Here is a 12676-nt window from a genome sequence, read left to right on the forward strand (position 1 = left end):
TTGACGCGTTGCTCAATAGACCCCTCCTTAGGTCGTTAATTGCCACGCCCCTTGACGCGTTGCTCAATAGACCCCTCCTTAGGTCGTTAATTGCCACACCCCTTGACGCGTTGCTCAAAAAAAGAGATGTGCAAGATAAGAATGCACTGGGATAATAACCCGTTTTTCACCATGCGCCAGGTCGGAAAATAGGGGCCATAGACACAATCTCATCCACACACACACACACACACACACACACACACACACACACACACACACACCAAGGTTGTTACAGTTCAGTTAGCAAAAACTAAAATGTAAAAAAATTGAGAAAAATTTAATTCATTGAATTGAATAAGAATAAAAATTACATTTTAAACACAAAAGCTAAATAAGAACCACAGTAAACAATGCAATACAAAGCTAAAATTAAATGGAATTGCTGGCTAAAATCAGCTTTATTTTATTTTCCCTCCTCAATTCTCATTGTGGTTGCTGCTGTTGTATTTTTTATCCTATTTTTTCTACCCTTCCTGAAAACAATAAAACTAATGTTAAAACTAAATAAAACCTAAAACAAAACAAATCCTGAAAATCAAAGTACAACTACGTGTGCATTCCACATACACACACACACACTCACACACAAACACACACACACACACACACACACACACACACACACACACACACACACACACACATAATCCTTGTATCTCAAATTAAGATTTATGTTTGAGAACTTTAATGGACATGCACTTCTCTCTGTAATAGTTCCCTTACTTATTTAGGCTCTTTTAGGCATTTTATCATCAAATGCTTTTTAGGAACTCATCCATTCAATAGTATGGTTATCACCTGTTTTTCCTGAATTTAAACATCATTATATGAGTTGAATTTGGAAGCTGCATATGACGTTGACGTCTGATCAAGCATCCTAAGTGTTTGGAAGGGACCACTGGAACCAGGCTTTGTGGCAGCTACCTGCACTTTGCACAGATGTGGCACAAGTGATGAAGTGGAAGGGTGGGGGGGGTTAGCCAATCAGACTGCAGCGGCACTTGTGCATTCCTCTCGCCTTAATTAGGCGTTGTTGGTGCCACAGGTGTCAGCGAGCCTTTGGGGGGGGGGGGGGTGGGGGGGCAAACAGATGGTGTCCCTCTTTGAGGTCCCTGCCAATGCCCACTCTTGGCCGCTCCTGGGAAAATGACCTAACTCTCCGGCAGCCGCTTAGTGCGGCTTGAGTGCTTCTTTAGAGGCACCTCGATCAAGGAATTAACAGGACGTACCATTGCGAACGGAGGGGGGGAGAGAGGGGGCGGAGGGTGACGGCACTCTGATTGACTTCTTCTTGAGGCGGGTTCTTGAGGCAGGTTGTGTGTGTGTGTGTATGGCGCTTCTACCATTTGCAAATCACTCCCTGTCCCACACCATATTTTCAAACCCCACTCTTGGCGAGGATATTCTCACGTTTACCATCAAATCGCGCCTTCAAGTCTTCCCAACAAGATCAAACCTGGCTACGTGGTACCATCCAACTACAAACCAGACTGCATTCTTCACTCCACTAACTATGCTAATGAGACCACTGCACATGTCCTGAATGGATGCAGTTTTTATAAAGGACTCTACATAGCAAGACATGATAGACTAGTGGACTCTACATAGCAAGACATGATAGACTAGTGGACTCTACATAGCAGGGCATGATAGACTAGTGGACTCTACATAGCAGGGCATGATAGACTAGTGGACTCTACATAGCAAGACATGATAGACTAGTGGACTTTACATAGCAAGACATGATAGACTAGTGGACTCTACATAGCAAGACATGATAGACTAGTGGACTCTACATAGCAAGACATGATAGACTGATGGACTCTACATAGCAGGGCATGATAGACTGATGGACTCTACATAGCAGGGCATGATAGACTGGTGGACTCTACATAGCAAGGCATGATAGACTAGTGGACTCTACATAGCAAGACATGATAGACTAGTGGACTCTACATAGCAAGGCATGATAGACTAGTGGACTTTACATAGCAAGGCATGATAGACTAGTGGACTCTACATAGCAAGGCATGATAGACTAGTGGACTTTACATAGCAAGGCATGATAGACTAGTGGACTCTACATAGCAAGGCATGATAGACTAGTGGACTTTACATAGCAAGGCATGATAGACTAGTGGACTCTACATAGCAAGGCATGATAGACTGGTGGACTTTACATAGCAAGGCATGATAGACTAGTGGACTTAGTGTCACAAAGCATCAAAAAAGTGCAGGAGGGAACGACAAAAAATATACAAGCACCACACTGTACAAATGGACTGGTTCAATGACGAAAACACCAACAATATCACTTTCTGTAATACAACCCTAAAACAGAAAAAGTTGGGACGATGTGTAAAATGCAAATAAAAACAGAATGTCATAATATACAAGTCTTGTAAACCCATATTTAGCAGCAAAAAGGACATAGACAACATATCAAATGTTGGAAATGAAAATGTGGACTATTTCATGGAAAGTATGTTAATTTTGAATTTGATGCCAGCAACATGTTTTAAAAAAAGTTGGGACGGGAGCATGTTTACCACTGTGCTGCTTCACCTTTTCATTTAACACAATTCTGTAAATGTTTAGGAACTGAGGAGACCATTTGCTACAGTTTTGAGAATGAAATGTTGTCCTATTAGTCCCCGATATAGGATTTCAGTTGCTCAACTCTATGGGGTATTCTTAGTCATGCTTTCCATTCCATTATGCACCTAATTTGACAAATTTGGACTGCAGACAGGCCATCTTAGTACCTGGACTCTTCCTCTATGGAGAAATACTATTTAAATATGTGCAGAATTAATTTTGTCATTATTTACCTGAAGTATTCAAGATCGTCCCTGGAAAAAGACATTGACTGGATGGCAGTATATGTTGCTCCTAACCTGTATACATCATTCAGAATTGATTGTGCTTTGCAAAATGTGCAAGATTTACTACTTGGATAGGCCCTCTCCTCTTTAGCGCAGATGAGTCCATGATTTCCAAAAAGAATGGCAAACTTTGATTGGTCTAACCACAGGACCTTTTTCCACGTGACCTCATTCCATTTTAAACAAGCTCAGGCCCAGATAAGAGGGTGGTATTTTCTGTATCATGTCTCAATACAATTTTAGCTGTTACAGTGTTGCCTGCAGTTTTTGAATTGAGTATCAAACTGGGCACATAGACAATGGTTATCAGAGGCTTTCCTGAGCCCATACAATGACAGGTCTGGAAACGGGTCTGGTGTTGATGCAGTGCCATCTGAGGTCCAAAAGACCACGGCCATCTAATTTGTTTTTCAGCTATTTCCCTTATTTGCAAAGATTTCTCTGGATTCTCTGAATGTTTTAATAATATTATGTCCTGTAGATGATGAACTCCCTAAATACGTCACAATTTCATGTTAAGAAGCATTAAAATTACATTGTTTCATCATTTGTACACACAGGTTTACTCAGAGTGATCCTACATCTTTACTTCTAAGAGACCCTGCCTCTCTGGGATGCTCTTTTTCATACCCAATCGTGTTCCCAGTTACCCAACTTAGTTGTGAAAAAATTCTTCCTTTTGTTTTCTTTATCATTACACAACTTTTCCAGCATTGTTACCCCCGTCCCAACTTTTTGCTGGTATCAAACTCAAAATTAACATATATTTTCCATGAAATAGTCAAATTTGTCATTTTCCACATTTGATATGTTGTCTGTGTCATTTTTGCAACTAAATATGAGTTTAAGAGATTTGCAGATTATTACATTCTGTTTTTATTCACATATTACACAACGTCCCAACTTTTTCTGTTTTGGGGTTGTATTCCAAATACCCCAGATATCACCATTATAGATTACAATACTAAGAATGTGACTTTTGTTGAAATAAGATGTTCTTTTGATTTGTACATGGACACTTGGTTTAACTCCAAGCTGCTGAAATATCAGCCACTTGCTGACAACATCACAAATATGGGGTTTCATTGCAAAATTATCATTCTTGTTTTTGGGAGTCTTGGGCATGTACACATGTGCCGACTGCAACTGTGTGGACTAAGCAAGCCAATTGCAAAAAAACTTGCAAAATACTGCTCCATTTCTGCAATAATAGGTAGTTTATCCATCTGGAAGCAACGATGCCATGTTTACCCATAATCGTGCAGTTCAGAATGAAAATAGCACAATGCATTCTGTGTTTGATCAGACCTGCCTAAGTGTGTAACTTACTTCCTTCAATGTTTGGATCTGTGAATCTTCCCTTGTGTTAAGGTCTAAATAAAAGCATTAAAATGTGTGTGTGTGTGTGTATGTGCTGGTTCATCGGTGACGCCCTCGCTCCCTCAGATGTGGTATGACCCTGCGGGTGAGGGTGCAGTCGCCAACGGGCTGCTATGGTATGGAGTGTCCATCCGTTCGTCCACTTGGAGATGGTGTGGAGAGTGTGAACGCCCCCGCCTGAGACAGATGGTGCAGAGTGCGCCTCCGAATGCAGCCTCCGGGAGGTCACGGGGGGAGAAAAAGTGAAAGGGTCCCCAGACAGTTACAAAAAAAGGCACATGGAGAGAGAGAGGAGGGGGGGGGAGAAAAAGAGAGAAGGGGGAGAGGAGGAGGAGGAGGAGCCAACTCACACTAAACAAAAAAAAAGAAAAAAAGGGTTGTGAAGAGTGAGTGAATGAGCGAGTGAGTCATTTTCTCTCTCTCTCTCTCTCTCTCTCTCTCTCTCTCTCTCTCCCTGTGTCTCAGTGCTGCTCAGGCGGTGTCTTGAAAAGAAGGGCTCTGAGAATGCTTTCGGGGGGGGGGGGGTGGTTGGGGGTGTACTGGAGAATGCAGAAAGACAGAGCCTCCACGTGGGAGGAGGGTGGTTTGGGGGGGTACACTGCTGGCCTGTGGCTGCCCCTCACTCCTCACTGGCTGCAGGTCTCAGAGCTCAGGCCTCTCTCCGCCTCTTTTCATACTCCCTCACTCTCTCCTTTATTCCTCTCTGTTTTGGTCAGTGTGGCTGCTGCTTTGGACCTTGGCAGTTGGTCTCTAGTCTCAGCGGCTAGTCTCTCTAGTATCAGCTAGTCTCTGCTCTACTCTGCTCTACTCTACTCTACTCTACTCTACTCTACTCTACTCTACACTACACTACTCTACTGTACTTTACTCTACTCTACACTACACTACACTACACTACACTACACTTTACTCTACTCTACTCTACTCTACTCTACACTACACTCTACTCTACTCTACTCTACTCTACACTACACTACACTACACTACACTCTACACTACACTACACTACACTACACTATACTCTACTCTACTCTACTCTACTCTACTCTACACTACACTCTACTCTACTCTACTCTACTCTACTCTACTCTACACTACTCTACACTACACTACACTACACTCTACTCTACACTACACTACACTACACTACACTACACTACACTCTACTCTACTCTATACTACACTACACTCTACTGTACTCTACACTACACTCTACTCTACACTACACTCTACTCTACACTACACTACACTCTACACTACACTACACTACGCTCTGCTCTGCTCTACTCTACTCTACACTACACTACACTACACTCTACTCTACTCTACACTCTACTCTACACTACACTCTACTCTACTCTACACTACACTACGCTCTGCTCTGCTCTGCTCTACTCTACTCTATTCGGATCTGCTCTACTCTACTCTACACTACACTACACTCTACTCTACTCTACTCTACACTACACTACACTCTACTCTACTCTACTCTACACTACACTCTACTCTACTCTACTCTACTGTACTCTACTCTACTCTACTCTACACTACACTACACTACACTCTACTCTACACTACACTCTACTCTACTCTACACTACACTACACTGAACTCTACTTTCTCAAATTTTAATTTCCCATGGCGATGTATTGGATTGTTTTGTCACACCAGTCTTTTATTTTGTGATATTCTGTTTGTGTATGTGTATCATAACAAATATTTCAACATGTGAATGCAATCAATTTCTCTAAACTTTCTACACAAATTTGTGGAAATATTTGAAAGTGGAGATAGTCCATGTATTAAATAATGCATTTCAAGTATCATTAACACGAGGTGCTGCTTCTGTTTTGTATTTTTTGAAGTGTCTTGTTTACTTCTCGTCCTTGTGTGAAAGTCCTAACTTGCTTTTCAATCATTTGTTTCTCACACGTTCCGCAAAGGCACACCATTTCTCTGTAATTTGCTGATTGATCGGCAGCAAAAAACACTTTACACACTCTGTTCATGGGGAGAAGTGTTTGTGTGTGTGCCATCTGCTACACACACACACACACACACACACACACACACACACACACACACACACACACACATAGTGTATGACAGTGAGGAAGATAGGAGGTTTTTGTTGCTGTGCTGTACCCTATCAGGGTGGGACATATAAAACACTATTTTCATCATCTGCAAAGCAAGCAGAGACCAATCTTATTTTATTCAGTGTCCTCCACACACACACACGCACACACACACACACACACGCACCCTCCATCAGATAGTCATGCAGATTTACTGCCGTGGAGCAGGGGGCCAACTGTATCGATCTGCTGGAGCTGTGGCTTTAATGGCCCAGCGAGCTGCCTTAGCGAGATGGCTGTGAGCGCCGTGCTATATTTAATCACTAACGGGATGGAGGTGACAAGGTCTGCTCTCTAACGCTCACGGTTTTATTACGAGCCGCTCCACAATGCACTGTAAAACTCTATGTCACTGTCGGGGGAGAGGAGGTTGGAGGTTGGGGAGTTGGGGGGAGGGTAGGGGTGAGGGAGGGTGGTGTGTGTGTGTGTGTGTGTGTGTGATGGAAATGATGGCCAAGCCAAAAACAACATCGTTCCAGTAAAATTGTCCCCTGCCCTTGCGCTGGCCGTTAGTATTGAAATGGATGTGGACAGGGAGCAGAGGAGATAGAGGAGTAGAGAAGAAAGGAGAGGAGTGGGCGGGAGACGAAAGGAGAAAAGAGAAAAAGAGGAGAGGGTAGGAAAGAGAAAAGAGGAGAGGAAAAAAGGAGAGAGGAGAAAAGAGGAGAGGAAAAAAGGAGAGAGGAGAAAAGAGGAGAGGAAAAGAGAGGAGTGGGCGGGAGACGAAAAGAGAGTAAGAGGAGAGGGTAGAAAGGAGAAAAGAGGAGTGGAAAAGACAAAAGATTACAATACACGTACATTATTGTTCTCTGCCCAACACATTTGTGGGACTTTGGCAGCGTGATTTGTGCGCTGCAAGTGTTGAAATGTGTAAAAATAATCACTCCACCTATCCAACTACACTACTCCACCAGCACCCCTTCCACACACACACACACACACCACCCTTTCCATTCCAAATGAAGTAACTCATTAGTGTTGATCACTAAGAGTTTGGTATTGGCCTCGCTCAGGCTGAGTAGTGGAGGAGGACGTTAGGGCTCCATCCCAGCGGTGCCTGCAGAGCTGGTGGGATGGGCTGTTATGAAAGCAGGCCCTCTTAGACAGCATGGGAGCCACACGCCAGGCGACGCTTTGCTTAAGAGTGAATAATGGGACTTGATTACAGTCTATGAGACGGCACATTGCTTAAAATCAATTCTCCGAGCAATTACCAGGAGCCGGCGACACCCCCACCACCACTACCACCCTCTCTTCAGCCTGGTATAATAGGAGGTGATTGTGTCAGAGGACAACACCATCCCTGACTTGTGGCCTCTTCATATAGAGCCATTAACGTGGCCACTAAATCGCCCCCTGTTGGCATTTACACACAGACAGAGAGAAAGGGAGAGAGAGAGAGAGAGACATGCATACATACTCATACATACCTATACCTACTTCAGTAGTCAGTAGCCTGGTTACGGTGGTGATTAACAGAACACCCACATAAGCATAGGAGCTAGATGTGAATATGCCCGCTGACAAACCAACAAGTCCCAGCAGATGTACCAAAGTCTTGGTGCTTAGACTCAATCTGTTCAAAATCCTACCTCCCACCCCCACCTCTCTCTCTCTCTCTCTCTCTCTCTCTCTCTCTCTCTCTCTCTCTCTCTCTCTCTCTCCTTCATTCTCTCCTTCTGTCACTCTCTCTTTTACAGTACTGTGCAAAAGTCTCAGGTACCTTACATGTTTTGTTTCAACAATGCTATAAGGACCATATTGTTTATTTTTCATTTCTTAATTAGAATATGACCAGATAAACACAGAAAATATGTACACTGTAGGCCATTTGTAGGCCATTTTTGTTCTGATACCAGTTCAATTTCAGTCTCAAGTTACCATTAGATTTGTTGTTTTAGCAGTGTTATAATGACCAATTACCCAAGGGGGAAGCTCTTGATGGAGCTGTCGTTCCCCACCTAGGCCACTGATGGGCATGCCTGTCCTGCCAGAAGCTGCTGGTAGATACAGCTACAATGGGCGTCTGGAGATCAGCTTACTGACTTGACCGTGACTCACCCTAAAGCATTTTGGCAGGACGCAAAGTGGAGGAGCCACCTCAAAAGCACTGTACATCTCCAGTGACCCTCTTCATTGTATTCCCAGGTGGTAATACATTGTCAGCTTGCCTCATCAAGGTTCTTTGAATAGAAATCTTTGGTCACACATTTTCCACTTTAGGTGAGCAATGAACTCTTCCAGCTGTAGCTTTTCAATGAGATCTTCGATCTGTCAAAGTGTCGTCATCTCCTTCACACCTCTGATACCAATGTGTCAGAGCCAGAACCAGTACCAACCAGCTTCAGCTTCCCCCTTGAGAGATTGGTCATTATAACACTGCAACAATCGAATGGATGCAAAAGACTAGAACCTGAACCAGAAATGCACATTTCTTTTGTTTTTTATATTCCCTCTATCTTCTGGTTGAATTCTAATAAAGGCAATGAGAAATAAACATATATGGTCATCATAACATTGCTTAAACAACAATTGAGTGCCTAACAATTTTGCACAGTACTGTAGTTGTGGGTGTTTGTATGCAGGCATATGGTATCCTTTCATATTTTGCTACATTTTAAGCACACGATTGTTCAATCTCTCTCTCTCTCTTTTTCTTCCTTCTCCTCCTCTTTCTATCACTCTCACACCCATCCCCCTCTCTCTCTCTCTTCCCATTCTCTCTCTCCTCTCTCATCTCTCTCTCTCCCTCACTCTCTCACTCCTTCTCAGGTATGGCTTTGGACTCCTCGATGCCGCTCTGATGGTCCAGCAGGCTCTTCTGCTCCAGTCTGCCCTACCTCAGAGGCAGTGCTCCTATGATATGACCCTTGACCCCGTCAGGTACGGTCAGCTAGAACCCAGAACTAAGTTACCAATATTGCAATGTTGATGGCCTGTAGTGTGTAAAGCAAGTTTTTGCATAATGCTGATTGCTGTGAAGACGTATGCCTGTGATTATGTTTGTGGTACTGTCCAAAGTTACGCAACATCAATGAACATTACATTAATATTGCAATTAACAGTTTAAAGTAAATTCATGAAGCTTATATGATAAAAAAAACATATTAGTAATAGACTAAATGTAAATGTAAACATATACAAGCCACAGGTACATTCAAATTCTCAAACATAGGTGAACGTTTGCAAACAGGTTTCTGTTGTTTGTCTTGAAATTTGGTGAACGTTTGCAAACAGTAGCAAACAGTCTGAAGAGGTAAGTCTCCGCAAACATATAGTGGAGCTGGATGTGAGCTGGGTAAAATGTTACTGTTACATTGGAATGTTTACACCAAATCCTTCGAATTTAACTATTCAGAGAAATCATGTTCGCCACGAACTGTTTGCCAAATTTGAACGCACCTCACAATTCTGTAAGAATTAGTTAGATATAAAGTAGATAAATTAGTCTGTAAACACTTTGTGAAGATCCTAAGTAGGTCAATCATTCCACCAAAGGATCACAGAAGAAAAGAGTCTTGACTGTGACTTTTTTAGTGTTAAAGGGTCCCTATGCAGTTTTGGCAATGTCTTCGCTGTTTTCTTGGTTTTTGCTCACAGTTTTCTCTACAGAGCTCCCGCTACAGCTTCAGAGTATACATTTTACGACACTCCTCGCTCTGTCAGTCTGCTGTTTCCTCTTTCCCTGCTCCTTTTTCGCTGGCTCTGCCATGATGAATGTCTGAGAAACTCCACCACTACCTTGTTCTAGCCGGTGCCTGGCGTGTATGTGTGTAGTGCCGTAAAGCAATTTCACAGACGCTAGGGGAAGCGAGACGGCCACCATTCATCCCGGAAAAAGTCATATAACCATTCCAATGATTCCGAAGCTGTTATGTTAAGGTAAATTAAGCTAAAAAACTTCATAGTTCCCCTTTAATGGAAGGCCGACATAGCAGAAGCTCATCAGAGGACCACAGTGGGCCAGAGGCAAAATAGAGCTGGATCATGGAATTAAGATAGCAAGGTGCAGATCCAGTAAGTGTCCTACAAGACAGAGTGAGGGATTTGAATAGGAAGCCAATAGAGAGTAACTAACAGAAGAGTTACTGAGTTCCTCCTGAATGGATAGGGATAGATTGTGACTCCTGATTGGCTTGAGATGGTAGAGGAGCTGGAGAGCGTGTTCCTTTTCCTGATTGGTTGAAGTTAATTAGTAGTTGTAAGCTTGGCTGACTGGAGCATCTGATTGGTTGGAGTCAGTGTGAATTGTTTCCTCACTCAGGCTGCTGCCTTCAGGGGGAGAGGTGAGTGTGGTCATCCAATCAGAAGCCTGCAGCGGAGCAACCAATCAGATCAACACTCTGGAGCATGTCCAGGTACACATACAAACACATGTATACTTCCTCCACGTGCACACACACACACACACACACACACACACTCACACACACACATGCAGACAGGTGCATCTCTCCCATCTCACAAAGGCTGTATGCACACATGCACATATTCTGCAGTCCATTTTAAACACACACACACACACACACACACACACACACACACACACACACACACATGCTCACACAAGTTTCACATGAATCCTCCCGTGGATGACGCCATTGCCATCTGTGCAGTCATTAAAGTCCACACATAAAGTGTACATGCAGAGTGTGCAAAAAAGTCACCCCCACATGAGATGCCTTCCCATTTAGAGCCAGCAGACAGTCACAAACATCAGATGTGACCATACAGGTGTGAGAAACCCAGACCAAACGCACTCCCAATCACAGACAACATTTAATGAAGACATGAAATGGACAATTTGTTGAATTTAACCATAGTTGTTTTCAGTTGGGCGATATGTACCTATGGATACGATAATTCTGCACCTACTCTGTGTCCACAACAAAGAGGACATTTTGAATGAGAGCCTGGGCCTCTAACAAATAACGTCCATTAATGTCAGTTGACTATGTTGAAAAAAGGCACAGAAAGTTAACATAATAACTCACAATTGATTTTTGTCCTGTCTAGCTAATAACATCATCACACTTCAAACTCAAGCACTCTGAAATGTGTGCACAAAATGGCTCTAACTCAAGTAGCTCAAATTAAAGACTTTTCGCCCTGTCTCTTTCCCACTTGCCTCCTGTCACTCTTCACTGTCCTCTTCCAATAAAAGGCACCCCCCCCCCCAAACTAAATGTATGAGCATATGTTGCTCATGTATTTCCTAGACATGGCGCTGTAAAATACCCTGAGATTCTATTCTATTATAGAATATTCTAGTTCTATTCTGTTTTCCCATTGTGTGGTTTGGCGCTGGAATCCGCCTCCTCTACTGTAGGTAATGGTGAGTGTGAGTAGCGTTTGCCGTGGCGACCTCTCCGTGGTGATTACCTCTCCGTCCAGCACACACTCCCTCCTGCTGGGCAGTCGCCCTAGCGACGCCTCGGAGGCCGGCCTGGTGAACTGGACCATGATGAGCGTGCAGTTCTGGGGAGAACCGGCCCGTGGAGACTGGACACTAAGGGTCTGATGGCATTTCTTCTACCTTCTGTCTGTTTCTAATTAATGAAATATAGTGTGTATGTGTGTGTGTGTATGTGTGTGTGTGTGTCTGTGTGTATGTGTGTGTGTGTGTATGTGTGTGTGTGTGTCTGTGTGTATGTGTGTGTGTGTGTGTGTGTGTGTGTTTGTGTTTGTGTGAGCTGTATGTGTTTGTGTGTGTGTGTATGTGTGTGTGTGTGTGTGTGTGTGTGTGTGTGTGTGGCTGTGTCTGTGTGTGTGGCTGTGTCTGTGTGTATGTGTGTGTGTGTGTGTATGTGTGTGTGTGTGTATGTGTGTGTGTGTGTGTGTGTGTGTGTGTGTGTGTGTGTGTCTGTGTGTGTGTGTATGTGTGTGTGGTCTACCTGTGGTCTTTCTCACTCTTTGTCTTTTATTCTCTTCCCCACTCGCTGTAACTGGGGTATAGAGGACTTGAAAGTGAACAAAAACCCAAACACACACACAAACATACAAACACACATACACAGATAAACACACACACAAACATACAAACACACATACACAGATAAAAACACACACAGTTGTTTTTTTCCTTTCCTGAGCTTGTATTTTCACCCGTTTCATCATTGCATCCAGATCACACATGTTTGAGTTTGAACTTGGATCAAATAGCTTTGATTCAATTACCTTTATGCCCACTGGATGGCTGCCACTCACCACCCAGTGTGAGACTAGCTGACA

General features: G+C 43.3%; 1 protein-coding gene across 1 annotated transcript in view; it reads left to right on the forward strand.

Annotated features, from left to right (window-relative positions):
* Window positions 1-12676, forward strand: part of LOC143118353 (neuroendocrine convertase 1-like) — a 189046-nt gene that overhangs the window by 158809 nt on the left and 17561 nt on the right. Inside the window, exons 14-16 of the mRNA XM_076279419.1 lie at window positions 9218-9328; window positions 10710-10803; window positions 11775-11960. Coding sequence (XP_076135534.1) covers window positions 9218-9328; window positions 10710-10803; window positions 11775-11960 — 391 coding nt within the window. The remainder of the gene's footprint in view (window positions 1-9217; window positions 9329-10709; window positions 10804-11774; window positions 11961-12676) is intronic.

This window comes from Alosa pseudoharengus, unplaced genomic scaffold, assembly GCF_046254945.1.
Source record: "Alosa pseudoharengus isolate Yale_2024_CS ecotype anadromous, Long Island Sound unplaced genomic scaffold, YU_APseudo_1.1 YU_APseudo_1.1_scf_12, whole genome shotgun sequence".
Taxonomy (NCBI): Eukaryota; Metazoa; Chordata; class Actinopteri; order Clupeiformes; family Clupeidae; genus Alosa; species Alosa pseudoharengus.